Here is a 27,803-nt window from a genome sequence, read left to right as displayed (position 1 = left end):
GACCGCAACCCAGCGGCGGCCAAGTTCACGCTGCCGCCAGGACCCAGACCTGGACGCTCGCCGCGACCCTCAGCCCCCCGACCCGGATCCGGGCCCCGACCCTCAGCCGCCCGACCCGGATCCGGGCCCCGACCCTCAGCCGCCCGACCCGGACCCAGATCCAGACCCGGACCCGGACCCCGATCCGGACCCAGACCCGGACCCGGACCCAGACCCGGATCCGGACCCCGACCCCCACCCGGACCCGGACCCGGACCCTGACCCGGATCCGGACCCCGACCCCCACCCGGACCCCGACCCGGACCCGTGAGCCCTGCCTGGACCGGGACTCCCATGCCCGCAGGTGAGCGTGTCAGGGCGCGAGAGACGCCCCTTCCTGCTCCCCAGCCTGGACCTGGCCAATGGCTGTCGCCTCCGCCGCGACTAGCTGGGTCCAGAGCCGAAGCCTCGGTACCGCCCCTGGGCCTGCTGTAGAGGCGGGTCGGTCAGGCTGTGCTGTGGAGACCGGGTCGGGCCGGCTCTGCTGTAGGGGCCGGGTCGGGCCGGGTCGGGCCGGCTCTGCTGTAGGGGCCGGGTCGGGCCGGTCGGGCCGGGTCGGACCGGGTCGGGCCGGGTCGGGCCGGCTCCGCGCACAGCACTCGGCGCTCCGCCTGCCCGTTCTTCGCGAGGAGCCCCGGCCCAGCCCTCCAAGCCCTCCCTGTCTCCTCTCCGCCGGCCTCTGCTCCCGCCTCTGTACCCCGGCCCCCACCCTCCATCCAGGGGTGGCCTGAAATGCGGGTTTTCCGAGTCTGTTCCTGAGGGCTAGACTCTGAAAGGGCCAGAGGCCGTCCTGCAGGGGTGGCACCCAGGTTCTAGGCAGAGTTCCTGTCTCTTGTTGTCCCCAGAGGTATCCAGAGGGAAACGCGGGGTGCGGGGTACCTGCAGGTCAGGAGGTTGGGTGGTCCTGGAGGTTTGTGCATGGGTGCTGGGGGCTGGCAGTGAGCAAGGCTACAGAATGACTCGGGCAGCAAGTCGCCAAGCGGAAGGCCCTCCGGGGCTCCCCTGACCGTCCGGAGCCCCTCTCTCCTTCAGGTCCCGGGAGGCGGCAGGGGGCTGGCAGGCTCTGTGGGGTGGGGGCTGAGGCGAGCGCCGGGGTACAGGAGGTGCTCTGAGGTCCGCGGGCCAGTGTCTCTGTTTCCACCTGTCAGGTCTCCTTGAAAACAGAGGGGGCTTTTCTAGGACACTGTCGGCAGGGAGCTGGGCCCTGAAACGGCCCTGTACCCCCGTTTCTGTGGGACCTCGGCCGCCCTGCCTCCATTAAAATGTGCCTGGAGACAAAGTGTACCCCGCACCCACCCACCCAATTCCGGCGGGGGGTAGGAGGGGGTGTAGGCCGACAGAGAGTGCCCATAGGAAGGCCCCATCCAGGCTGGGCAACTGGTCTCACCTGGAGGGGGTGGGGGTGGGTGGCTGTGGGGGTCAGCTGCTTGTTGACAAGAGGAGGCTCCCCGAGTCACCCCTGCTTACCATGGCCGCGTCCGGCTCCCTCCTCCTGGACTTCCAAGGGTTTTCCCGCGCCCAGGATCCTGGTGACACAGGGAGAGGCCCCGGCCGCCCGCTGACCTGGGTCTGGTTAGGCAGAGCGGGGGCCTCAGCGTTGGTGTTCTGTTGCCCTCGTTCCAGGCCCTGGGCTGGGCCGGGTGCCGGCGGGGCTGTGGGCAGCAGGCACTGTGCGTTGGCGGGTCTTCCAAAAGCAGTTGTCATCTTTGCTCATCCTCCTGGACACCGGTCCGGCCCCATTCCCTTCAGGGGATGAGAGATGTGAGCCTGACCATCAGGAGACCCTTTGCCCATAAGACTTGGAAGACGGGCCCCTGGGACCTCAGTGTGCTTTGCAGCAGGATGAGGCGGGGTGGCTTCAGAGAGCAGGGCCTGCTCGCCCGTCGCCTGGGTAGCCAGGACCGGTCTCCCCACAGGGACCGCTGTTGGCACCCTGCCCTCCTCCCAGCAGGGTCTTTCTTCTAGAAGCAATAACTGCCCAGGAGCCTAAGTCAGCCAGACCTGGCTGCGCCGTTCTGCTCTCAACAAGGGTGGGCTGAGCACTGGCGGTGCGGACGGAGGGCAGGCCTGTGCGTCCCCCAGGCCTTGGTCACCTGACCCCCAGGGGCCGCTGGTGCGTCGTCGCAGGCATGGCTGGGGCTGCCCCCCCAGCAGAGGGGTGACCCTGTGCTCGGGCCTGGCAGACCCGCTCCTGCACTCCTGGCTCGTCCGTTTAAGTCCCCAGTTTTTTTAGGAAGGTGGTTGGTTTGGAAAAGTACAAGAACTGGCCTCCCCAGAATCTCTGGCTTCCTCAAAGTGTGGCGTGTCCTTGGCACGCCGACCGGGCACTTTGTACTTGACAGGACCTGTGCCCGGTGTGCAGCGTGGCTGGATTATGAGGGGGTGGTCCGGTCTCTGCTCCCACAAGCCGGCCCCGGGGCTGGGAACTTCTCAGATCATACCTGTCGTCCCAGGGCGGCTGTCACTCAGGAGAGGGTCAGAGTCGCCTGATCCTCCCGTCGTCCTGTCCTTACACCCGGGCACCAGCCTGGGCCAGAGGGTGGGTGGCACGGGGGGACGTCTCTGATTCTGGGAGCCTGGCATCTCCCTCCGCCCTGGGCTCCGCCCCCTCCCCGTCCCTCCGCCCTGGGCCCCGCCCCCTCCCCATCCCTGCCCCCTGGGCTCCGCCCCCCCCTAGGCTCCGCCCCTCCTCCCTCACCTAGGCTCCGCCCCCTTTCCGCCCCTCCCCACCCCTCCCCTAGGCTCCGCCCCCTCCCCATCCCTCAGCCCTGGGCCGCGCCCCTCTTCCTAGGTCTGCACCCTTAGGCTCCGCCCCCTCCCCTAGGCCCCGCCCCTCGACCCTCCCCCGGGCCCCGCCCCACCCCTTCCCTAGGCTCCGCCCTTCCCCGCCCCTCCTCCAGACCCAGCCCCCCTGGGCTCCTCCCCATCCCCCCCTCACCTAGGCCCCGCCCCTTTCCCGCCCCATGGGCCCCGCCCCCTCCCCATCCCTCAGCCCTGGGCCGTGCCCCTCTCCCTAGGTCTGCACCCTTAGGCTCCGCCCCCTCCCCTGTTCCTCCCCCTGGGCTCCGCCCCCTCCCCTCCCCCGGGCCCCGCCCCCTCCCCGTCCCTCCCCGCCAGGGCACTGCTCCCTTCCCCCGGCCCCGCCCCCTCCCCGTCCCTGCCTCCTGGACTCCGCCCCCTCCCCCGTCCCTCACCCCCTGCTGATCCTGCTCACTGCCCTGCCATGGAGCACCCCAGGCCCCCAGCTGCCCCTCCCAGGGGCCCTTAGAGGGACACGCGGTGGCTGCGGCCGGCATCCCCTCTGGACTGGCCTCGTGGGTGCTGGCATCACCAAGAGGGCTGTTCTTGGGGTTATTCCACTCGATAACGTGAGGAGGAGGAAGGAGCAGAGGTTTGCAGGGTGCCCGTGGGCACTGGGCCCCAGGTCCAGCTGTCGGGACACGGAGAGCAGGACCGAGACTAAGTGAGGGAGGCGAGACCGCGAGGCACCCACGGGAGGGAGGCCGAGCGTCTGCAAGGACGCGCCCCGAGACTCGCCCCACCGCGCCTGCGCGTTGGTGCCAGGCCCCCACACCTCGGGGACCCCGCTCCCGGCTGTTTCCTCCTTGTCCCCAAGGCCTGCTCAGCCAAGACGCCCTGGAGGCACTGCCCTCCAGACCCAGCGGCCCGGGGAACGGCACAGTGGATGTTGACAGTCGGTTCTTTCTTAGGGGATCTTGCAGGGTACACGCCTTGTGCCAGGAGTGGGGTGAGCGGACGCCGCTCTTGTAAAGGAAGCCACGGGTAGTTGGTGACCGCTCCCCAGAGAGGGACATGGCCTCTGGGGCCTCACGCGTGTCCGGCGAGCAGCTGGGCCCAGGGCCAGTGCAGCAGCCAGGCATGGACCTGTGCAGGGAGTGTGGGGAGCTAGCCAGGGGACTGGCCCCGGGACACGGGAGTCACAGAGTCTGGGACACGCTCGAGCCCCACTGTCTGCAAGGCACAGGGTCGGGCCAGGGTGACCGGCTGGTAGAGGCCAGTGGACGGTGGGAAGGGCTGAGGCCCGAGGAAGCGTTTCCCAGGCCCAGGGAACAGTGCTGGGGAAGGTGCAGAGGTGGAGGGTCCCGGAAGAATTCTGGGTGAGGAGGGGCTGGGAAGGAGAGAGGGAGGGTAAGGTGATGGAGAGGCAGTCAGGGTTAGAGGCCCCAGGGGGCAGGGGGGCATTAGGAGGGTTTGCCTGGAAGTGACTCCTCATCAATTCTCAGACATCTGGGGTGTGGTGAGGAGGGAGAGGTGTCGGGGAGCAGCCCCTCTGGTGGCCCGAGTAAAGGTGGGGCACAGGCCGGGGCGGCGGGAGCTGAGTCAGCGAGGGCTGCGTGGGGAGGGCAGGCTGGTGGGGGGAGAGAGCAGGGGGAAGCCTGCAAGAGGAGGAGGGAAGGGTCTGCTCTCTGAACCAGGGGGCTCTGGGCCCCAGAAGGAAGAAGGGAGGAGGGCAGCCCCCCCACCCCCCGCCACCACATGCTGCTCCTGGCACCACCAGGGAGCAGGGAGTGTCCCCCGAGATGCACACAGTAGGTGCAGAGTGGGCAGGGGGTAGGCAGGGTGCTCTGGAGAGAGAGAACCAACAGAAGAGACAGACAGACAGACAGACGCACCTTGAGCTGGCCCACGTGACCGCGGGGCTGGCAGGTCTGGACCCCACAGGGTGGGTGGCCGGCGCTGTGGCCGAAGTCGGAGGCCGTCTAGGGAGGGGCATCCTCTCCCTCCAGGGGCCTGGTCTTTCCTGGCCTTCACCTCCTAGGGGGCAGCCCACTTGCGCCGTGGAGGGTCATCGGCTTTACCTAAAGGCCAACTGATCGCGACATCCGAGAATCCCATCACAGCAACACCCCGCACCGAGCACGTGGTCCAGCCAGGAGGACACACAGGGGCCAGGAGGACACACAGGGGCCAGGAGGCCACACAGGGGCCAGGAGGCCACACGGCCATGCGTGGTCCTGAGCCCTTAGGACCCTTCAGGGTGCTGTAGCCCTGGGGTCCCAGGGCGGCCAGCTAACGTTGGTGACTGGGCCCCCAGCGCACGCCCACAGATCAGGAACAGCGATGAGGGGGGCAGTGCCCACCACCGCTGACCACGCTTTGCTTGGTTGGTTTGCAGTCTCGGAGTTTGCTGGGTGAGACTTGGACCGGCTCGGTACACGGAGGGCTCGGAGAGTCCCGGACGGCAGGCGCAGTTGATAAGCGGGGGACTCAGATGCCGCGCTCACCGTGGGCAGCAGCAGGCAGGACTGGCCCGTTGCCGGCAGTCTCAGGTTCACACAGAGGCCGTAAAGGGTTCCGTCACGGTCACCTCCCGGCCGTCTCAGCCCCACGGAGCTGCCGCAAGGCCACCTCCCTAACATGGTCCCTGGTGCGTGAACGGTGGGCAGAGGCCGCGTTCCGAGGACAGGGGCATGGACGGTCTGGGTCCAGCCAGTGGTCAGCCGGCAGTCACGCCTTCCATCACGGGAGGCCCGCTGGAGGCCTCACACTCCCTGACAGCCCACACGCGTGACCCGGATCATAGAATAAAGGGTGTTCTTCCAAGAGCCATGACTGACAAGCTGGCACAGCCCTGGGGGTCCCGGGCAGGGCCAGGCTGGGACTCGAGGGAGGGATCCGGGGCTGCTTGCCGAGGCCCCGTCCCATAACCTTACAGGCCTCGTGGTAGATGCAAAATAAATGGTAATGAAGACCCTTTGGGAGAGGGCACGGCAACCTCCTCCAGGATTCCTACCTGGAGAATCCCATGGACAGAGGAGCCTGGTGGGCTACAGTCCACGGGGGTCACAGCGGGACACTACTGAAGCTACAGCATGCGTGCACACACAGAGTCCTTTGGGGTCCCCCAGCATAGGAAGCCTCTGCTTCCCCAGGAGGTACCCCGCTGTGGGGGTGAGGTTCCTGCTCCGTGGAGCTTGGGCCCTGAGCCCTCCCCTTCCTGGGGGCCTCTGTGTCCTGGGCTGACCCTCAAGTTCGCTCTGGAACGAGCATGTCAGGATAGAAGCCCTGGTGTTCACCATGCGGGCAGAGGGCTCATGGGCAGCACACGCCCTCAGCACGTCAGGGCGCCCCCCTCCCCGGCGCCACCATCACTGAGGGAGGAAGGCAGGAAGGAAGAATGCTTTACAGGGTCTATTTCAGGGCTCTGCAAGCTCTGGCAGGGTTCCTCCATGAAGCCTGGGAACCTTGAAGGGAACAGCCACTCCCTGCCTGTCCTGGGGACCCCCGCCCTCCCTCAGGATGCTGCCACCCCAGTCCCCGCCTCGGGCTCCAACAGCGTCAGGCCTGCCCCTTGGGGTCCAGTCATGGCCAGTCGGGAGGAGTCACCTAGCTCGCTGGAGGCCCCTGCCAGCAAGTGGGGGGCAACCCGGTGTGTCAAGAGTCCCACACTGAACGAGGGGCCCTGGGGTCACCGCGCACGACCCAGGGGACAGCAGGCTCGTTTCAAGCCACCCGCCCACCAGAGGGGCCTGTCTGTGGGGTCCACCCGCACCAGAACTCGGCTTCCCCGGCGCAGAAGCAGAAAGCGCGGCAACAGCAGCCATCCCGACGGCCATTCCGAGAGGCTCCTCACGAGGGCGGGTCCAGCTGACCCCGAGTCTCTGCTCCCAGCACACGCGGTCAACAGTGCCCCGGGCCCCTCGTGGGCCTGCACAGCAGATGTGCCTGCTCCAGAGACCCGCGAACCCCCTGGAGAGTCTGCGAAGCGGCTCTGAATCTGCGTGGTTCGCGTCTCTCGTGTACTGCTGTGACCTGGAGCAAGTGGAAACCGTGGGTTGGTCCAGGAAATCCAAGCCACCTCGTAAAAGTCAACAGGCCGTAAACTCGGAAGGATCCTGGTCAGGGTCTACGGTGATGCTCTGCTCAGGGCATGGCGGCCTGTAGCACCAAGTGCGTTGGTCCAGCGCCTTTGACAGGGCTTCTCTTCAGCCAGAAGGGGACAAGGGGATGACCAGACGGCCATGACCTTGAGTCCTGGGGTGCACACACGCAAAGGTCCAGGGGCAGAGAACAGACAGGGCTGGCCCTCGGAGGGCACGAAGGCCAAGGACCCCGCTTCTCTGGGGGAGGTGGGAGCCGTTCTCAGGCTAGAGTGTGTGATCCGCCCCATTTCAGCAAGAGGTCAGGGCTGAGGTGTCGAGAGTCCTGGGGTGGGGGCAGCTGAGAGAGGAGGATCTGGGAGCTCCCCGAAGTTCACACTGGAGGTGAGGTGGGGTGTGGACTGGGAGGTGGAGGCGGGGCATGGCCTGAAGGTGAAGCCATGAGCACTTGCTGCCCTCGGGACTTGGAGGTGGGAGAAAGACCCCAGGCACACCTCCCCCCCCCGAGGGTGCTGTCCTGGGGGGGGCGGGGGGTGTGCCCAGGCGGGGGGCGAGGGCGGGGGTGTGCCCAGGCAGGGGGCTGGGGGCGCGGGGCATCCAGGCGGAGGGGCTCGTCTTGTTTCCCAGGGACCTGGATGGCTCTGTGGCTCCACAGATGCCTCCCGAGCGATTGTAGGAAAGGGCCCGCCAGGCATGGGGGCGGCTCGTCTCTCCTCGTCGGCGGGCACCAGCACCGCGTGTCCCGCGACTTTCCTTCTTTGCTGAGACCCTCACACCGGTTCCAGGGCAGAGTCCTGCTTTCAGATGAGCAGGCCCACTGTGGCCGGCTCTGCCCTTGGTTCTGTGCAGCCCACGTGGGACTCCCGAAGGCCTCACGGGACCCGAGAGCAGGGGCCGCACCTACCCGGCACTGCTGAGACGTGCCCTCCAGGGTGCAGAGGGTTCAGAAGCAGCAAAAAATTGTGCTACGCCCGTCTGCTTTCCACTCACCCCGCACAGAGTAAACCACACGCCCCCCTTCTCCGCGGTGGACCGCCCCCACCTCACCCCTCTGCCCCACACCCACCGAGTCCCTTAGCCCAGGACCTGCGGGGCCTCGGGGACCCAGGGACCCCTCCTCACTCTCTCGCTGACGGCGGCCAGTCTGGGTTTGAACCTGTGGCCAGCTCTGCACCCAGCACAGCCTCCGAGACCAAACGGGGCTCCAGCGTGAGGTCCTGGCACCTGGCAGCCTTTTGCCTAAACCCAGAGCACTCTGTGCTGAGGACAGGGCCCCCCAGCGGGGGCAGGGGCTACTCGGAAGAGCTGGCGGGCGCCTCTAGCCGGAGAGAGGCGTCCAGCCAGCAGACACAGACAGGTGCATCATGGCCTGTTTGTTCAGGTAACTCGCCTACTTGGAAGCACTCAGCCTCGCTAAATGCTGGGGAAGGCAGGTGCTCCCGCAGCGGAGGATGTGCCAGACGCCCCTAGGCCGTGGGCCAGGCTGACCTGCCCCCAAAGCCCTTGGCCCCCGGCTCCACGTGGTTGGGCAAACTGTTGGGCAAACTGCCGTCTGGCACAGCTGGCTGCTTTCTCTGGGCAGGGAGGGTGGGGACGGTGGGAGTATTGTGCCTCTAGATCCTAAGTTCCTGGTCCTGGCTGGGTCAGCAGAGAGGAGGCTCCCGGAGGGAATTCTAAGAATCTGCTCTCCTGGCTGAAAGGCAGCTGGAGCCGTGGGTGGGCCCGGCCACTGCCTGGTGAGGCCACTGCCTGGTGAGGCCACTGCCCGGTGACGACCGCTGACTTGCGTCCTTCTGGCACCTCCCTCCTCCCGGCCTGCACGGCCCTGCAGCAGGGCTGGGGGTTGACGCGGGGCAATGCTAGGGGTCCTCCGCCGTCCTCACGGGGCTGGTGAGGGTGATGGGGAGGGGTGGCTGGAGCGATTGCAAGCCTGGGCACACCCCGGTTTGACCCCCGCCCCCCAAGTGACGGCCGCAGGCTTCGGACGAGCGCCGGCCCCTGCCGTCTGGGTGACCTTGCCCCCCTCCTGTCGTCGAGTGAGGGGCTGGTCAGTGTGGCTCCGCCTGCTCTCCCCAGGGTCCCCGGCCCTGCCATCCTTCGGGGGCGGTTCCAGCAGACCCCAAATCCTGCCCTCTGCCCACCCCCTGTGCTGTGACCGCCCCCCAGCCCCAGCTCCCGGGTCCCATGTCTGTGCTCTGCGTGCACCTTTAGGCCCCTTCCACAGGGGAGACCCCGCAGGACGGGGGGACAAGGACAGCGTCCCTGTCCCTCATGACGGGACTCCTGGACAGCCGACACCGGGGAGGGGAGGAACTGAGAGCCGCGGGGACCCCCCCCCCGCTGCCCTGGCCCCCAGCGCCCCCCAGCGCCCCCATTCTCAGCCTCAGGGGTCAGGCTTAGGGTTGCCACCCTGTTTCCTGGGTCAGCCCCCCTGGTCCGTGCCTGCCGCACTCCTGCCAAAGCTGGAGTGAGACGGGAAGTGGGGGTGGGTGTGCAAGGGCTGCTCAGGGGACAGTGGCCGGGACGTAGGACGGGCCAGGACCATCCAGGGCCCTAGGACCGCTTTCTGGAAGCGGCACAGCCGGGCTGAGTCGGGGTGGGTGAGGAAGGCTCGGCGAGGGGGCTGTGGGGAGGGGGCAGCAGGGGGCAGTGATCATGCCCAGAGGCTCCATCCCGGACGTGGGCCCAGGCCGTTTGGGGGCGAGCTCTCCCCGACCTTTCAGGGGCCCCGCCCGCCAGGGGTCCTGCCCCCCCAGACAGGAGGGCGAGGCTCTGCCCCCGCCGACCCCACGTCCCCGTTTGCTCTGCCCTCGTATCCCGACCCCATCCCTGAGAGCTGTGTGGGCTGGAAAAGCCAAGCGCCCCCACAATGGGCCCTCGACCCAGGCGCTCTGGCACCCGGCGCCCGGCCGGGGAGGGACCCGGGAGTGGGCCCCACCGGGACCAGGTCCCTTCGCTCGCAGCCACGCCCGGACTGGCTGGTGGGGCTGGGCAGGGGCTGCGGCGGCCCCCGGACGGGCAGCGCTGATGGTGAGACGTGAGGAATTCCAGTGCATTTCTCCGTGCAGGGCCCGCGGTGGCGCCTGGCCGTAGGTCAGCGGGAGGAGAGGCGGCTTGCGCGCCGAGGGGTGGACGGCGGGCTCTCTGCCCTCATCCCCACCAGGGCGCTGGGCTCTCACTGAGGTCCAGAGGTGCGGCCGGCGCATGGGCAGCAGGGAGAGTGCCCCGTCCCTGCCTTCCCTCCCTCCGGCCTGGGCACCCTCAGGGTGTACCGCCTGCGTCATCACCAGGCCGGGGCTGTGGGGGGTCCTCAGTTCCCAGCGGGGGCGCATCGGGGAGGACTCAGCACTCTGCCCGCACTCCCCACCCAGCGGCACTGAGACCCCTGCACTTCCCACCAGGCTGAGTCTGCTGCTCACAATTCGGAGCCACCCTGGACATGCTGTGAGAGCAAGTGTGTGTCCCTGAGTCCAGCGGGGTCTGCAGTGGGGATCTCCGAGGCGCTGGAGCAGGGGCCTCTCTGCGTCAGGCTCCCCACAGATGAAGCCAGCAAGCCTCATTGCCTCTGGCCAAAGGCCCCTCCAGGAAGAGGGAGACTAAAAGCAGCACCTTAAGAAGCGGTGGGGCTGGACCAGGCTCCTCACTGGGCACGGGGGGGGGGGGGGCAGGCGGGTGACTCTCAGGGGGGCGGGCAAAGGGCGCTTGGGCGGGGTGGAGTGGGGGCAGGGTGGGCAGCGAGGGGCAGACAGAGCCCAGAAGGGCTTTGCATCTCCCCGCCCATGGCCCATGCCTTCCAACCCCTGTGGGGCCAGACATAAGGACAGCGGGAACCGAGTTCCACGGATCGGCCAGCCGCCCTCCAGGGGCCTCCTGTCTGTGGCCTGGAAGCCTCTCCCAGCCCCTCTCAGAGGGGGCAGCTCAGGGCCCCCCGGGCTCACCCAGGGACAGACATCTGGCATGCGGGCCGGCAGCGGGGCAGAAGCCACCTGCGGGCCCACCCATCCCCTGCGCTCTCCCAGCAGCTGAGAGGTCAGAAGCTCAGCTCTTCAGGGGCCCCTGGCCGGCAGGGGGCAGTGACCCCGGCCTGAAGGGCCAGGGTGGCCTTCAGGGAGACCTTGTCTGGGGCCTGGCATCGCCACTTCTGGGTTCACCTCCCTCTAGATGTGAGGGGAAGCAGGGAGCCACAGGGACCAGGGGTGCCTGCCCCTCCGGACGCCCCTCCAGCTCCTCCAGGCTTCCCTGCAGGGCCCTGGGTCTGCTGTCCACACTGGGGGCCTTGGGGCCATGCCCAGTCCCTGATCTGGAGGAGGAGGTGGTCCGTTGGGGAGAGGGGTCAGCGGGAGCAGGGTGGAGCCAGTCGCCGTGTTTATTTGCATTCCAGGCATCGCGGCTACTTAGGAGCCTGGACCTTGGCCTGGCCCCAGTGCCAGCGTTTTCCCAGCCAGGAGCTCACAGGGCGCCCGTCCCTGGAAGCCAGCAGCTGGGTGAGTCTGGGTGTGGTGCCCCGCCTGCGGCCGGATGGCAGAAGAGGGCCCCGTGCGGGTGACACGCAGCCCATCCACCTGGGAGCACCCCGGCTGCCGGCCCCTCCCGGCCCTGATGAGTCCTCCCTGCAGAAGCAGACAGAGGGCCCGGGTCCCAGGAACCGTGTGTCACCAGCGGGAGCAGCCCTAGGCCGGCGGGATGACTGTGGAGCTCCGGGACGTGCTGGTGCTGCTGCCCACGCAGGAGCGGCTGCGGCTGGCCGTGGGGGTGAGCGTGGAGGGGAGCGGGGCCTGGGGCCGGGGAGGCCGGGGGGTGAGCGTGGAGGGGAGCGGGGGTGCCCCAAGCCGGTGTGAGGGGGACGGCGGGGACCGCAGGGCTCCGCCTGGGGACAGCATGGGTTCTACCTACGTCCTGGCCGCCCACACCCTGGAGAAACGGACTCTGGCCCCAGCTGCCTTCACGCAGCGTGTGTCCCTCTCGCTCTGCGGCCCCCAGCTGTGGCCGAGGCTGAACACAGCCTGGAGCCGGTGTCAGGACGTGTCCTGGGCCCGAGGGCTGCCCGGTTCCCCTGAGGTGCCTGATGTCCAGCGTCTTCGTGGGCTTATTTTGCTCCGAGGGTCCCATCCCTTCTGAAGCCTCATCCCAGGACCTGGGGGGGCTCGGGGTGGACCTGCAGGCAGCTGAGTCGTCGGCCTGGAATAAGCACTCCAGTGGGTTAGAGGACCAGGCTGAGACCTGGGCAATGAGAGTCAGGCCCCTCCCGCCCTGGCTGTGGGTGACCGTGAGGTCCCGCCTGGGAGAGGAGACCACGGTCCGTCCTCCCACGAAGGGGAGAAGGCACGTTTTCACAGCAGGTGTCCTCCCCAGACCCCAGAGCTTCCTGACTCTCAGAGCAGCTGCCGTCACGCAGCCCCGGGTCCTGCATCCCCTCGACCCTTCACCGTCCACTTCCGCGTCCCAAGTGGCCAGGCTTCCCCCTGAGGTCCCCATCCCGAGTCTTCAGGGAGGGGCTCTCACGCAAAGCCGCCTCCCAGACCCCCCTCCCGCAGAGTCCCCGCCCTCCACAGCGATGCCCACTGTGTGGGCCTCCTGTGGACATGAGGCTCAGACCCTAGAGCCCCCGCCTTCCCTGCAAAGGGCAGCCCCTGAGTGCTGGGCCCGGGACGTGGGGCGGGAGCTTCACTGGACTCAGGTCGTCCTCTCGGGAGCGGCGTGCACTCATGAACGCCTGGCCCTGCTCAGCAGGCACAGGGCCACCCCGGGCGGGGGCACCAGGCGCAGGCTCTGCGGCAGCGAGCGGCCTGCGGGCTCCCAGCAGACGGCCCCACGGTCTCTGGCAGAGAAGCCGCTGCTCGTCCCCGTGGCAGAGGTGACGTGCGCTGGTCTGGGTCACCAGTCGTCTGTGAGGACTAGCGCAGCCCTGGGGACCAAGCTTGCCTCCCCACCGCTTGCCCCAGGCCCTGGCCACCCCAGGGACCCTCTGCAGGCGTTCTCGGGGCCCCTGCAGTCAGCCAGTACCGGGTGCATACAGGCTGGACCCTGCTCGCTCCGCCCTCCCTGGAGGGGGCTCCTGGAACACCGGAGGGACCAGAGACCACCCCCAGCACCCCGACAGGACAGCCCCGGGGAGCGGCTGGCGTGTGGGGTGTGTGGGGCCTGGTCTGAGCAGGAACACGGCGGGGACCCACTGGGCAGGTTGGCAGGGAGACTCAGCCCCCCGTGGGGCCTCTGGCACCCAGCCTGGCCCTCGGCATTCGGGGGCGGCTAGTGGGTCGGTGATGGGCTGGGCGGGTCCAGCCGGGACCTGGTGGCGGCTGTGGTCGGGGACCGGGTCTCCCACTCGCCCCAGGTGCTGAGCGGAAGTGACAGGCATTCAGGTTCCTCTGCGCCCAGTGTGGCCCTCAGGGCAGCTGCTCTCCCGGCGGATCTGAGCTGCGGGCCCCTCTGGCCCGTCCTCTCTTTGCTGTCCGGCCCAGGGCAGCCCCTTCCACACTGACCAGAGCCCTGGTGCGTCGGGCTCTGCCCCCTCCCTCCACCCTCCCCATGCGCAGCCTGCCCCTGCCCATTGGTCTGACTTCCCAGATGGGGAAACTGAGGCCCAGGGCTGGGGGAACTGGGAGCCCAGCCGGGGCTGCAGCCCGGGCCCTGCCCCTGCCCGCGGGGGTGGGGGTGCAGGCGTAGGGGAACGGGGTGCTCCGGAGGCCCCACGGGGGTGAGGTGCTGGGGAGGGGAGGCAGCCCTCACCTGGCCCATGAAGGGAGCAATTCTGATGGCGACTGTGAGGAGGAAGCTCCTGTTTCTGCACCTTCCTGGGAACGTGGGGTGGAGGGGGCGGGGGGGGGATCGGGGCGCAGGAAGCTGCTGTCCACAGGGAAGCATCTGTCTTGTGTGCTCAGCTGGCACGGGTGCTCAGGCCGAGGAGGACGGACTCTGTCTCTCTGTCCTTACTGCTCCCCTCACTGGCCTGTCTTAGTCGAGTTTAGATGCAGAGAGAAGTGCCTAGGAAGCTGGCTGGTCCCTGAGGGGCGTCCTCACTGAAGGATTTTTGGTGGTGGTGGTGTTCAGTTGCTCAGTCGTGTCCGACTCTTTGTGATCTCCTGGACTGCAGCACGCCAGACCTCCCTGTCCATCACCAACTCCCAGAGTTTACTCAAACTCATCCATCGAGTCGGTGATGCCATCCAGCCATCTCATCCTCTGTCGTCCCCTTCTCCTCCTGCCTTCAATCTTTCCCAGCATCAGGGTCTTTTCCAATGAGTCAGTTCTTCTCATCAGGTGGCCAAAGTATTGGAGCTTCAGCTTCAACATCAGTCCTTCCAATGAACACCCAGGACTGATCTCCTTTAGGATGGACTGGTTGGATCTCCTTGCTGTCCAAGGGACTCTCAAGAGTCTTCTCCAACACCACAGTTCAAAAGCATCAATTCTTCAGTGCTCAGCTTTCTTCACAGTCCAACTCTCACACTCATACATGACTACTGGAAAAACCATAGCCTTGACTAGACGGACCTTTGTTGCAAAGTAATGTCTCTGCTTTTTAATATGCTGTCTAGGTTGGTCACAACTTTTCTTCCAAGGAGCAAGCATCTTTGAATTTTACGGCTGCGGTCACCATCTGCAGTGATTTTGGAGTTCCAAAAAATAAAAGTCTGTCACTGTTTCCACTTTTTCCCCATCTGTCTGCCTTGAGGTGATGGCACTGAAAGATAGCTGTGGTTTATGAAAAAGCAGAACTTACCGTGAGAGGGGCCTGGCGAAGAGCTGGCTCCAGGGGCCTGGCGAAGAGCTGGCTCCAAGGGGCTGCCCTTGGGGCGAGGCGGGAGGGACCGCAGCGCCCCATGGCTTCTCTGCTCAGGGCCACGCTTCTGGTTTGCAGCCGAGCCCTCAAGCCCTGTGTCCCCATCCAGCGAGCTGGTCGTGGGTCTTCAGGGGGTTCACTGTGTCCTTAGAGCTGCCGCCGGCCGTGGGGAGGGGGCAGCAGGAGGAACTAGGGGAGGAGGGAAGGGAGGTGCTGGGTGTGGGCCGCGCACACATGAGGGCCTCAATTCCGGAGGGCTGTGTGTCTCCCTGCACTTTCTGAGCCTTGCTCCCTGGCTCCACAGAGACCCTCGGGGGCAGGTTCCCTGAAGGACAAGGATGCGCAGCCAGAAGGAAGGTGAGCCCGTGGATGCAGGCGCGGAGCTCCGCTGTGATGGGCCCCACAGGGCCGGCCTCCAGCACCTGCAGGCCTCCCAGTCCAACCCTGCACCTTGGGGCCAGCTTGCTTCCAGGGGTGTGCCCGCCGGGCTGAGCGCAGGGGCGGACCCCATGTTTGCCTGTACCGCGGCTTCACCCCGAGCGTCAGGAGACGATGGCTGGGAAGACCCAGATGGTCATTGCAGGCTGAGGGACCGACCTTCAACAAGTCAGATGGACAGTGGCAAGGCCGGCCCACAGCAACTGACCACTAAGAAGCGGGACGCCTATGACTGAAGATGGTGTAGGAGCCCTGATGACAGAGCTTCCTGAAGTCCCAGGAGCCACAGCCTCCCCAGGAAGCCTGCAACAGCGTCCTCGGACGACCCAGGCAGGCCCCTCGCTTAGCACGCGGGCCCACTGCACTCCAGCACCACAGCCGCCCTGGGCGAGCGGGTCCACCACCTGGGGCCTCCGCCAGCCTCCCACACACGGACGCGGCGCCGCACGGGAGCTTCCGTCTGTCGGGCCCAACCGCCAGTCCGGGAAACGCAGAGGATGGAGGCGCAGAGGCACCGGGGAGACGTGTCAGCCATGGGGGGCAGCACCCGGGTGCCCCGAAGTCGAGGCCTTGAGCTCTGATTCCAATCAACAAAGCGTGAAAACGCTGGCACTCGTGAGACCACTGGAAATTTACACTTGTGGGATGTTTGGTATAATGAACTTTTTAGGTGGACTGAAGCGTTTTTGGACAATGGAAAGCAGACTGGCTAATAGTTGAGCGAGCGCACGCCCTCCTCTGGGCACACGCGGGTGAAAGGGCCACTTGGGCTCTGACCGTGCGGGGTGGGCACACACCCAGGATGGGCCGCGTGGAGCTGGGAGGGGCGGGAAGGCGGCAGGGCTGGGGGCTCGGCCTGGGCCCTATGGGGTGTGTGGAGTCACAGACCCCCCACACACACCACAGGCGCCTTTCAGGGGTGCCCAGACCCCAGCCCCACTTCCAGGAGTGGCCAGGCAACATTGGCTTAGGGTGGGGAGAAAGCCTAGTGGGAGGCGTGGGGGCACTCAGCCTCTGTCCCTGGAGGGGGCAGGCTCTCTCTGGGGTCGGGAGGCGTGGGAGGCACCCGGCCTCTGTCCCTGGAGGGGGCAGGCTCTCTCTGGGGTTGGGAGGCGTGGGAGGCACCCGGTCTCTGTCCCTGGAGGGGGCAGGCTCTCTCTGGGGTGGGGAGGCGTGGGGGCACCCAGCCTCTGTCCCTGGAGGGGGCAGGCTCTTCTGGGGTTGGGAGGCATGGGGGCACCCGGCCTCTGTCCCTGGAGGGGGCAGGCTCTCTCTGGGGTTGGGAGGCATGGGGGCACCCGGCCTCTGTCCCTGGAGGGGGCAGGCTCTCTCTGGGGTCGGGCACCCCTCCCTCTTTCACAGGAGGCCCACTGCACGGAGGGACCCCTCATCGTCAGCCCAGGGGCCTCCGGGGACCCTGAGCGCTGACCCCGCTGGGTGGGAAGCCCCCTGAGCCGGGCCCCTGCTTACCAGCTCTGGTGGGTGGAGCCCCTCCTCTGCACGCCCCCCTCCCGGGGGCTGCCCTTCTCTGTGCCCTGAGTGCCTCCTGCCCTCGCACAGGTGCAGGCCACCGGGCGTGAGCTCTTCCAGCAGGTGTGCGACCTGACCGGCATCAGAGAAGCCCACTTCTTTGGCCTCAGCGTGGTCAGAAGTAAGAAAGTACCGCCCGCGACTCCGGGGCCCCAAACTCTTCCCAGAGCAGGTGTGGCAGGTGCTCGGGGCAGATGATCCCAGGCCTCTGCCTGGTGCCCCTCCACCGGCGTGTTCCAGGGGCATGCAGCTATTCCTCCTCCCTGCATCAGAGCACGCACGTGCTCACACAGGCACAGTCACATGCACACTTGCACACTCAGACAAATACATGCTCAAGTATCCACGTGCACACACACATGATCACACTCATGCACACCATCTCACATGTTTACATGTTTATACATTCACACCCATGCACCACTCACGCACTCACACTCACATTACACTTACATGCACATACTCGTGGGCACACACGCCCATGTATTTACACGCTCTCACACTGGTGGCACTCATGTGCACGCACACATACACACTCACTCCCAGCACGCTCTGCTCAGGCCCTGCCTCTCTTCGTAGACAACGAGCACGTCTTCATGGATCTGGAGCAGAAGCTCAGCACGTACTTCTCCAAGGACTGGAAGAGGCAGACACGCATAGTGAGTCAGCGCGCCGGGCGGGAGGCCGGGGTGCTGGCCCTCGAGTGGCCTGTCCCCCGGGTCGTGGCATGGAGCCGGCCCTGAGGGTGCAGGCACGTGTCCTGAGTGTTCTGGACGTTGCTTTTCCTTCTAACAAAGTGACATAAAGCCACGAGCTGCCCACGGGACGCACGTGGGCTCAGGCTGGTCTGCGGGGACGGGGTGGCTGCTCCGTCTGGTGCACCAGGCGGCAGTCAGCCCCCACCCCAAGGCCTCACTGCGGCCTGCTCTCCACGCTTCCAGCCCCAGGGCTGCGGCAGGCCGGGCGCCCCCTTTGTGGCCTTCCTCGGGGTGCAGTACTATGTGGACAACGGGAGGCTCATCAGGTAGGAGCTCGCTGTTCTCACGCCGTCAGGACGTGGTGCTGAGGCTGGAAGGGAGGGTGGGGGGCAGCCGGCCGTGTGGAGACCAGAGTAGAAACAGCAGGTTTTTATTAAGCGCAGGTGCTTTTATGCCCTCAGGTGCTGGGAGGGCCTGAGGGTTCTTGCGCAAGTGGGGGGCCGCCCTCCTGTGCAGCCCAGCGCCGGTGCCCCGCCCAGAGGGGAAGGCGGGCACACTGCAGGCTCCCCCTGAGCTCCTGGGCTGCGTTCCCGAGAGAACCCCTCGGAGCCCGTGTAGGGTAACAGGGACCCTGGAACCCGGGCCTGGGGGCGAGCAGGGCCTGGGTCCAGGAACCACCCCCCAGCAGGCGAGTGGGGCCCCCACAGGCCTCCCCAGGTGTGTGAGGTTCTGGAAAAGTCTCAAGGGGCAATCAGGCAGGTTGGGGGTAGGGAGGGTGGCCCTGTGCCATGGGGCCAGTCACGCCAGTGGTGGTAGAAGGTGTGGACTTGCCCCCCTCCCCCCGGGGCCCCTGCCCCCCGCCGTCTAGTCTGGGCAGTGAGCAGAGGAAAGGGGCCCACCCCCGGAGGTGGGCGGCTGCAAACCGGGCCTGCCTGCCGGTCCCTGGGCCCTGCTCACCTGGCTTCTCAGGAGCCACACGTCCACCTGTGCCTGCCCCGCCGCCAGGCCCTGAGGGCCCGGGGGGTGGCCCCTGAGCCCGGCCTGCCCCAACCACAGCCCCCTCCCCGCAGGGACCGGGCGGCCCGGCGCCTGTACTACCGCCACCTGAAGGAGCGCGTGCTGCGCTCGCAGTGCGTCCACCGCGAGGAGGCCTACTTCCTGCTGGCCGCCTACGCGCTGCAGGCCGACCTGGGCAACCACCGCCCCGCCGCGCACGCCGGCCGCTACTTCCAGCCGCAGGCCTACTTCCCGCCGTGGGTGAGGGTCTCCCTCCTTCCGGGGGGCGGGGGTCAACGCAGGTGGGGGGAGTGGGGGTGAAGGTCAGGGGAGCGTGTGGGGGCGGGGGGGCGGGGAGTCCACGGGGGGCGGGGAGTCCATGGGGGTGGGGGACCACGGAGGGGAGGGGCGAGGGGGGGAGTCCACGTGGGCGGGGGAGGGGGAGTCCACGGGGGGCGGGGAGTCCATGGGGGGCGGGGAGTCCATGGGGGTGGGGGGCCACGGAGGGGAGGGGCGAGGGGGGAGTCCACGTGGGCGGGGGGGAGTCCACGGGGGGCGGGGAGTCCATGGGGGTGGGGGACCACGGAGGGGAGGGGCGAGGGGGGGAGTCCACGTGGGCGGGGGAGGGGGAGTCCACGGGGGGCGGGGAGTCCATGGGGGGCGGGGAGTCCATGGGGGTGGGGGGCCACGGAGGGGAGGGGCGAGGGGGGAGTCCACGTGGGCGGGGGTAGCCACGGGGGGCGGGGTGTCCCCGGTGGGGGGGGGAGGAGTCCGGGGGGGCGGAGTCCACCGGGGGCCGGGAGGGTCCACCGGAGAGGGGCGGACGCAGGCTGGACCAGGCTGCGGCTCCCCGCACAGATCATCGCCAAGAGGGGCAGCGCCTACGTCCTCAGACACGCGCCCGCCCTGCACCGCGAGCAGCGCGGCCTGAGCCCCCGGGAGGCCGAGCTGCGCTTCATCCGAGAGGCCTGCCGGCTGGAGGACGTGCCGGTGCATTTCTTCAGGCTCCACAAGGTCCGCGCGGGGTGCGGGGGCGCGCCTCCAGGACCAGGACAGGCCGAGCCACCGGCCCGCCAGGACGGGGGCGGGGGGGGAGCGACAGTGTCCCCACGGCCGTCCTGGGACCACGACTCTGACCCGGACCAGAGGGGAAGTGAGAGGAGGCCTGGGGCCCCACCTCAGCCCGTAGACGCCCCGATCCACCAGTGAGGGTCAGTGAGGACGTCCACGGGCCTAGACCTCACTGATATCCATGTCCCTTTAGGATGAGAAGGAGGACCGACCCAGCGTGGTCCTGGGCCTGACGCTCGGAGGGGTGCAGGTCTTCCAGGTGACTGGAGGGGCCCTCTCCCCCGCCTCGTGCCCCCTCCTGCCCCCTCCCCCGCCCCCAGCACGGGCCTTGCCCCTCCCTGGCTGACTGTGGACTCAGCCCACCCTGCTGTCTTGCAGGAGGTGAACCGCACCCCACAACTGCTCTACGACTTCCCCTGGCCGCACGTTGAGAAACTGGCCTTTCTGGTGCGTGTCTGAGGGAGTCAAGGTTAGGGGGTGGGCCTCTGCCCCCAGGGGAGCCTGGCAGACGCTTGTCCTGCAGGGCATTGACCGGGCACGTCATCTCCTACGAGTGCAGGCCCAGCCCAAGGTCTGCGTCTGCGGGCGTCAGGCCGTGGAGACGGCCCCCGTCCTGGAAGCGCCCTTGTGAGGCGCCAGCTGCTCGGTTCTCATCACCAGAAGAACTTCTGACTCCTGGGTGGGGACAGTAAAGGGGTCAGGAGGGAGCCACGGAGACCCTGCACCAGGGGCTCTGCTTCCAGACCTCACGGCTGGGCCTGGCACCCGGTAGGGGGGCGGACGGGGGGTGCTCCCACCCTGGGCCGTTGGCTCCTTCTCTGGCCTCAGGTGCCCCACACACTGTGGGCCCAGGGGTCCGGACCCCCCCAGCCCAGCGCAGTGGGCCCCACGTTACAGCCACTCTCAGCCCCCCACCCTCCACCAGGCGAAATCAGACAGCGAGACAGAGACTGGGAGGGAGCCTCCCAGCCCCAGGCCTGGCGATGCCGCCGCCTGGTTTCCTCATGAAGTCACATCCATCTCTGCTCAGGGCAAGAGGTTTGAGCTCTGGCCGCATGGGCAGCCCGCGGCCCGGAGGCTTGTGTACCACACGGGCTGCGCCTGGCGCTCCCGCCACCTGCTGCGCCTGCTCCGCTCCAGCCACCAGCTGCATCTGGGCCTGCAGCAGGCACGCCAGCAGCTGCAGCGGCTCGAGGAGGCAGAAGGTGGGCACCATCCTGGCCCGGCCTACAGGCCCTGCACGCGAGCATGCGAACGTGCGTGGTGTGCCTGTGTGCGTGTGCCTGTGTGTGTGCCCAGGCTGAGATGTGAGGGCTTTGGGGCAGAGAGGACGAGGCGGGTGACAGCTTCCGCCTGGGGCCCAGGTGGTGACGGCACACACGGGGGCCCTGGTCTCGGGTGGCACTTCCCTCCCCCCCACCACGCCTCCAGGAGGCCTCGGCTCGCAGGGTCTGGCGGCAGACCAGACCCCAGGGCCTCCCTCAGCGTGCGGCCCCTCCGCCTCCTGTGCTGTCCTCACGGCCACTGCCCCTCCCCACACAGAGAAGCAGTGCTACCGGGAGTCCTATGTCAGTGACATGCTGGACGGCAACCAGGACGCGGAGCCGGCCGGCAGCGGGGACCACGCAGAGGCAGACCGATGTCCCCCCAGTCTCCGCTCGCTCCTCTTGGCCGGCAGCCGCTGCAGCTCCTGCTCATCGGGCGTCGAGGTGGACCCCCAGCGGGTGGGGCCCACGGAGCCGGGCGAGATATCGGTGGACGAGCCCAAGGGGGTTGCGGCGCTCTCCTCAGAGGAGTCCCCCGGCAGCCCGAGCACCAGCCGGAGTAGCCCTGGCACAGTTGGCGGCGGCAGAGGTGGGTGCGTGGGGGACACCAGGGCCAGGGGACGTGGAGCCTGCCGCCTGGCCAGACCCTGGCTGGGCCACCGCTGTGGGCACCACTGGGGGCCAGGGCCTGCATGACCCTGGCTCCTGGGGACTCAGTCACATAGGAGTCCCTGCACCACGGGGCGGACGGGGAGGGGCAGGGAGCATTGGGCTCCCTGCAGACACGGCGGGTGGTGGTCCCTCGGCCTGCCGCAGCCAGCCCCTCATAGGGAACCCAGCCCGGCCAGTGCCCCTCGTTTAAGACCCCACCGCGGGGAGGCATTCTGCAGCTTTCTCTCTTGCTGCCCAGGGTTAGCAGAAGCCATGTGACAGGAGGCCACTGATCACACTTGGCCGCTTGTGGGAGTTCCAGGACCAAGCGCCCACCCAGCTGAGTGTGGGCTCCTGGTCCTCAGAGATGCTTCCGCAGTAGGTCTGGGAGTGGGGAACCCTGAAGTGGCTCCTTGTCACCCCAGGAAGGTTACACAGACTCTGCTAGTCCCTGGGCGTCTGTAGCGCCTTGGAGAGTGGACGTGATGGGTGCAAGCCTCAGGGCCCGGTCACCCAGGCCCACCTAGAGGCACCCAAGGTCAGGCATGGGCACCCAGCATCACCCAAGGCCACCCAGAGTTGTTCAGGTCACCTAAGGTCACCCAGCATCATTCAGGATCACCCAGTGCTACCCAGGGTCACCCAGGGCCAACCAGGGTCACCCAAGGTCACCCAGGATCACACAGCAGGTTTGGGTCAACCGGCCCTGTCCACTTCACCTTCTGAGTGTCGGGTCCACCAGTAAAGGACAGACTGGCCTCCATTCCTGAGGCGTTGTCTGAGCATGTGGTCTGCGATCCAGCATGAGCAGTAATGTCAGTAATAGTAACATGGCGTCTGCCTGGATGTCAGAGCTTGGACAACCTCAGTGGCCAGTGTGGAAGGACGGGCAGCGGGAACTGGCAGGCGGGCACGGAGTTGGGGGGCTCCTGGGGGACCATCTGAGGGGAGGATCCTAGGTCGCCCACAGAAACCGTCGTTTCTTGAAGGGGCTCTGACCCCTCGTGTGGGGAACACATGTGATAGTCTCTGGGGTCGCAGGTGACCTGCAGGCAGGAGTCCGAGGTCAGCCCGCTGCTCTGCGACCCCAGGCCTGGGAGGAGGAGGGGGCGTGCAAGCCCGGGGTGGGCCCCCCTCTGCCGGGAGCAGGGGGGTGTCCCCAGGCCCTGCTCACACCCCGTTCACCCCGCAGCCTCCCCGCAGCAGCCGCTGGCCGTGGTGCAGGTCACGCTGGTCAGCATGAGGGGCCTGAGTGCTGAGGCCACCCTGCACCAGGTAGCTCCCCGCATGGGCCGGGCAGCCAGCTCTCTCCCTGTTCTCCCGTCAGGCCAGGGCCCCCCCAGAGGGTCCACGGGAGACTTGGTGGGCAGTGGGGGGTGGGTGAGGCTTTGGGGAACAAGGCAGGTGGGGGACTGAGAGCTTGGCCTGGAGTACGGGGATCTTCCTGGCTGCATGTGTGAGTTAAGGGGGGCGGGAAGGGGAAGGGAGCTGGACCACGATGGGGCAGCTACAGGATGGCCTCGTGGTCTCTCCCTGCAGATCCTGGAGCCCGAGGCGTCAGCTGGACACATGGACCAGCACAGCCGAAGCCTGGACCACACGTGCCCCGAGCCCGCTCCACGCCCGGCACCCCGCGGCCGTGCCCTCGGCCGAGCGCTGGACCCCGGGCCGAGGGGGTCCGTGAACTGCCTCTCCCCAGGCCAGCTCCGGAAGGACCAGCTCCAGGAGGAGTTTGTGGTGTAGACACCTCCGGGGTCTGCTTCACCACCGCAGGGCTCGGTCCACGCCACACACTCCACCCGCTTGGAGGTCTGTCCCTGCAGCACAGCTCCATCCACTCGGGGCTCCGCCTGCCCCCCGGCTCAGTCCCTCTGTCCATCTGAGCCGCCTCCCCGAGGCCCCACCTCCCCGGCCGGGCTGAACGCAGCCTCTGGCTCTGCCCCCTTCACCTGTGGTGGTGTGGGCCAGCCCTGACTGCCAGGCCTGGAGGTGCCTAGTAGGCCTCACCTGCCCTGCCGTGGGGACCACGGCCAGTCTGAGCTCCTTCCATCCGCACCTCCAGAAGGCAGAAAGCCACAGTTTGGGGGTCTGGTCCCTGCCCAGTGGGGTGTGGGCTGACTCCCACCTGCAGGGAAGAGGTCTTAGCAAGCTTCCCGGGACCCTGGAGCTCAGGGCTGCTGTTGTCCTCACTGCACTGGCCACAGGCTCCCCAGACCACCGTGTCCGAAGCGCCTGCCCCTCACAGTCCCAGGACTGTTGGACAGAGGCCCCTGGGGGAGGCGTGGGCCCAGCTGTGTCGCCCCAGACCCCCGGCGGACCCCACTCTGACCGCCGTATGCAAGAGCCACCAAGCCTGGAACTGCACACAGGGCTGCGTGGACACTGGTCCCGGGGAGCTCGTGAATCTGGCGACGGGAAGCGGGAGGGGCAGGCTCAGCCATGGTCCCCTCTGAGGGCACAGAAGGCATGTTCCAGAAGGAAGCCCTGAGTGTCCTCCTTTCGCGTCACAAGTCAGGCTCTGAAGGTGGCCCCTCCCCACCTCCAGCCCCAGTGTCCATCCAGCCCCAGGCCATCTGGATGTCAGGCAGCCCTGGCCTCTGGTCAGGTCAGCACCGGTCACCACCGCCCCCGGGCCATAGGTTGCCACCGCCCCCTACCCGGCGTCAGGAGGCCGGATGGGAGGTGGGGGGAGATGGGGCGAGACCTCCCCCTGAGCTTCTCCACCTCTCCGCTTGGGGTCCACCGGTGGCTGAATGGCTGAGTGGAGTTTCACGGGGATTTCTGGAAAGCACGCTGAGAGACTTTGACCCTCACCAGAGGCTGCACTGTGGGTGACTGAGAGGCGGGTGAGGGGCGCTGGGAAGGTGGGCTGCAGGTGTGCCGTCTCCCGTCAGGAGTCAGGGCGGCTGCCCCCGGGCAGAGACACGGCCCCCACCATCCCTGGAGGGCCCTGCGGGTGTGGGCCCTTCTCAAAGCCGTCCACTTGGAGGCTGGTGCAGAGGGGTGGGCTGGGCCCAGCTGGGGCAGGGACCGGCCTCCGGCTGGTGTTCTGCTTTCCCAGACGTTCTGGTGCACGTCTCACCTGCCTCCTGACCCCAGATGGGCCCCTGCCTCCCTTCCAGAGGCTCTAGGGGGCCGCTCTGGACAGGTGAGACCCCACGGGCAATGCCAGCCTGAGGCAGGTGACAGGCACCTGTGTGCGGGTGGTGGCTTAACCCACCACAGGTCCTCCGGCCTACCCCTCGCACCCTTCTGCCCTCTTTGTCTGGTTGCACTGGCCTGTATGGTTCCAAACGCTGTGCCCAAGATGGCACTGTCCCCCCTCATTCTGCCCGGGTGTGAGGACCACACAGGGACAGACAGAGGGCAGAGGGTGCAGCCCAGTCTTAACTGGGCCTCTGGGTCCTTTCTGTGAAAGGAGTCTTGTTTGTGCACACACCGGGCACGTGTAATGAAGAGCTGGACGCTGGCCCGTGTCTGCACCTGGACGGCCCGTGCTGGGTGGGTGGGGAGGCACGGCCACACTGGTTTCCAGTTGCCCTGGTGAAGGTTCCTGGGCTTCACCCCATGGGGAACCAACTCTGCACAGCCTGAGGAGCTTGACAGGAAGGCCAGCCCTGCCATTGGAGCTCACGTTGATCTATTCCTTTTTTGAAGTGTGACAAGAAACCCACCCTCACCTGTGGTCTGGGGTTGCTGAAGGGGCCGGCTGGCAGGATGGCCTGGGCCAGTCAGGGAAGCCTCTACCCTAGGCAGGGGTCACCCAGGAGGTCAGGTGCAGCCCTGGGTAGGTGGCACACAAGGGCAGCCCCCCCAACGCCCAGCACGGTGTGCACCAAGGTCCACGGTAGTGGTGCTGGACCTCTGGGGCCACCCGTCAATCCCGGGGCAGGGGGTGCCCACATGCCCGGCTGGGGTCCTGCAAGCAGGGCTCCAGAGGACACCCAGCCGATGGCCACAGAAGCGGGCGGCGAGGGCGGTGAGGCGAGGGCCTGGAGGACAGGGCGGGGCACCCGGAGCCCTCAGGTGGGGTCGCAGCCCCGCTTCTCTGCGAGTTCCCGAGGTCACACCAGGACGGTCCTAGTGGTCGGACACGAGGTCACATCAGCCCCGATCCGGGTGGGGTCCACAATGATCTTTTTTTCCTTTAAAGGAGCTTGTGAGCGCAAGAGCTCAGCCCGATGAACTGCCTTGCTGTTGCGCAGAGCTGAGCGTCAGGTTGGGGCTGGGACCCACATACACCCCTAGGCGAGCCCGCGTGTGCACACGATCGCAGAGCTCCCGCCCCAGTGCGTCCCACGGCGGCCAGCACAGGGAGCTGCGGCCCTGGGGGGCAGGGCTGGGTGGGGAGGGCGTGTATGGACGGAGGGGGAGTGTCTGGGTGGAGGAGGCGGGGCCCGGGGCGGGGCCTGTTGGGGGAGGTGCTGTGGCCCTGGGGGCGGGGCTGCCTGTGGAGGGGGCGTGTTCTGGGGCGGGGCCTGTTGGGGAGGCGTGCCTTGGCCCTGGCAGGGGGCGTGTCTGGGCGGAGGCGGGCATGCCCTGGGGCAGGGCCTGTTGGAGGCGTACCTGGCCCTGGGGCCGGGGCTGCCTGCGGAGGGGGCAAGCCTGGATGAAGGGGGCGTGTCCTGGGGCGGGGCCTGTTGGGGGACAGCATGTCCAGGCTGCCCTTCTGTTACCCTGATCCAACCCAGACCGGTGGAGGGTGGCCAGCACCAGGGCCGAGGGAGGCCGGCCCAGCATCCTGTGTCCTGGCAGATGGAGGCACCACTGCTGACCCGGAAACCACCAGAGCTCCGTTCCTATTTCTGCGCTCCCTCTGGGCCTTGTGGAGACGCAGAAAACTGTGCCCAGTGTCCACTCAGCAGCAGGCCATCCGTGGTGGTTGGGCAAGTACGGGATGGTCAGAGGCCGGAAGGGGCCTCGCTGTGGTCGCCAGCCTCTCCCGCAGCGGCCTCCCTCCGTCTCTGCCCACCAGGGGGCAGCAGAAAGCTAGGGCTGGAGCAGGAGAGGAAGGCGGCTTTTTAGCACGTCAGAAAGACCATCTTTTCATTTTGCCTGAATTAGACCAAAGGCCTTTAAAGCAAAGCAGATACTGGAGAGACCCAGGAAGACAGCTGTGAGCAGCAGACAAGCTGTGCTCTTCCCAGAGGGCCATCAGGGCTGCTGGTGGACTGATCACCGTCCCCCGAGGGCTGTGCAGACCCCGGGGCTGTGGCGGGGGGCTCCCACGCATGCCTCCCTCCACACTTGTCGGGACTGACAGGGAAGCCCCCAGGTTCCCTCTGACCCTGAAGCATGGGCAAATGGCTCAGGAAGTACAGGCCGGACATGACCACAGCTCCCCCAGCCCTGCCAGCTCGCTTTTGATGGAGACAGAGATCACACTAGCGGGTCATCCTCACAAGAAGCCCGGTGGCTTGCTCAAGCTTCACCCCCGGGCCAGCCACCAGCTGCTGGGGCCTGGGAACCTGCATGCTGACAATTCCCGCCCATCTGCCCAGGGGAATCTACCCAAGGTGCTGCCCTGCGGGAGAACTGGGAGGTGTCCCCCAGCTGCACTCAGGGGACTCTGGGGGCAGCCACCCCCCCACCCAGGGCTCCTGCGGTGTAGACTCCCCTGAGCCGGGCAGGCGGGGGACTCAGGGGGACGGCCTCTGCTGTACCAGGCGGGGCAGGGCAGGCTGACCGCCAGGCTGGCAGGGTTAGGCATTGGGCCCCGCTGGCATGTTCACGTGGTGACATGGTTTGGAAAAATTTGCAGAACCAGGATGTTTTTAACCATTAAGTGATTAGGCCGGCTGTGTCTCCACCCAGCTCACGCTCCATGACCCTCCCCATGGCCACGGTTTGGTGGGAAATACCCATGGGGTTCACAGTGACCGCCAGGAGGCCCCCTGGCTGCAGGGTTGGCCAGGGGGTCTGGGTCACGTCTCATGAGGACCTTGACTCCCGTGCCGGGCTGCAGTGGCAGGAAGGCCTTGCCACTCCTGTGTGTCTGCTGAGCCATGTCCCCGCAGAGGCACACTGGGATGGTCACTCAGAGCCTGGCCCAGGGCCGCGCTGTCCCCAGGGGGCACAGACTGCCTCGGCAGCCCAGCACCATGCGTGTTCCGTGGGCGGCTCCTTGGCCCCGCGGGACCCGGGGTGTGGCCTGTCCCTGTCTCTGGGCGCCCACGGCCCCAGCTCCCCCTCCACACCAGGTGCAGGACCAGCAGCAGTCCTGCCCGTTGCCGTGAGCGCATGTCCTGTGGAGAACCCAGAGCCCGCTGTCCTGCCTGTGAAGGCTTCTGATCCGCCCCCAACGCCTGGTCCCACTAGTGGGATTCCGAGCCTTGGCCAGCAGGCGAGGAACCACGTGAGACCCGGGGTCCCTGGAGTCACTCCCACCTGCTTAGGGCCAAGCCTTAAAGTCCTCAGAACACATCTTAGAGCTGCGGGTGGGGGTCTCAGGCTGGCACCGCGGCGGGGCTGGGGTCCTAGGCTCTGCAGT

At 67.3% G+C, this 27,803-nt stretch overlaps 1 protein-coding gene across 8 annotated transcripts; it reads left to right on the top strand.

Moving 5' to 3' along the window:
• FRMD1 (FERM domain containing 1) lies at positions 1-27,079 on the top strand. 8 transcript variants are annotated; one of them, XR_014064316.1, is made up of 17 exons: positions 1-343; positions 10,283-10,910; positions 11,263-11,365; positions 11,498-11,633; positions 16,663-16,753; positions 17,212-17,291; positions 17,574-17,656; positions 18,401-18,587; positions 19,185-19,340; positions 19,591-19,656; positions 19,776-19,844; positions 20,323-20,602; positions 20,940-21,251; positions 22,506-22,588; positions 22,853-23,122; positions 25,467-25,590; positions 26,069-27,079. XR_014064316.1 is itself a non-coding variant. In XM_081526142.1 (15 exons), the coding sequence occupies exons 4-15, from the start codon at positions 11,565-11,567 to the stop codon at positions 23,054-23,056; spliced, it is 1,575 nt and encodes a 524-aa protein (XP_081382268.1). In that variant the 5' UTR covers positions 1-343; positions 10,283-10,335; positions 11,263-11,365; positions 11,498-11,564; the 3' UTR covers positions 23,057-23,794. The 8 variants fall into 8 exon arrangements, 7 of the variants coding, with proteins under 7 accessions (XP_081382268.1, XP_081382270.1, XP_081382267.1 ...); XM_081526142.1 differs by lacking the exons at positions 25,467-25,590; positions 26,069-27,079 and having other exon boundaries at positions 10,283-10,335; positions 20,428-20,602; positions 22,853-23,794; XM_081526144.1 differs by lacking the exons at positions 25,467-25,590; positions 26,069-27,079 and having other exon boundaries at positions 10,283-10,501; positions 11,501-11,633; positions 20,428-20,602; positions 22,853-23,794.
• Positions 27,080-27,803: the final 724 nt, after the last annotated feature.

The sequence above is a fragment of the Giraffa tippelskirchi genome, chromosome 9 (assembly GCF_054371585.1).
Source record: "Giraffa tippelskirchi isolate mGirTip1 chromosome 9, T2T-mGirTip1v1.2.pri, whole genome shotgun sequence".
Taxonomy (NCBI): Eukaryota; Metazoa; Chordata; class Mammalia; order Artiodactyla; family Giraffidae; genus Giraffa; species Giraffa tippelskirchi.
Note: the sequence above shows the minus strand (reverse complement) of the source record. Positions and strands in the feature narration are given on the sequence as shown.

What these genes read in the sequence shown, in the direction of transcription:
- FRMD1 (XM_081526139.1), top strand. Translation starts at nt 11,565, where the DNA reads ATGACTGTGGAGCTCCGGGACGTGCTGGTGCTGCTGCCCACGCAGGAG. An exon ending in GGCTGCGGCTGGCCGTGGGG is followed by an intron (nt 11,634 to 16,662) that starts GTGAGCGTGGAG and finishes GCCCTCGCACAG; the next exon opens with GTGCAGGCCACCGGGCGTGA. An exon ending in TTGAGAAACTGGCCTTTCTG is followed by an intron (nt 19,845 to 20,322) that starts GTGCGTGTCTGA and finishes ACCCTCCACCAG; the next exon opens with GCGAAATCAGACAGCGAGAC.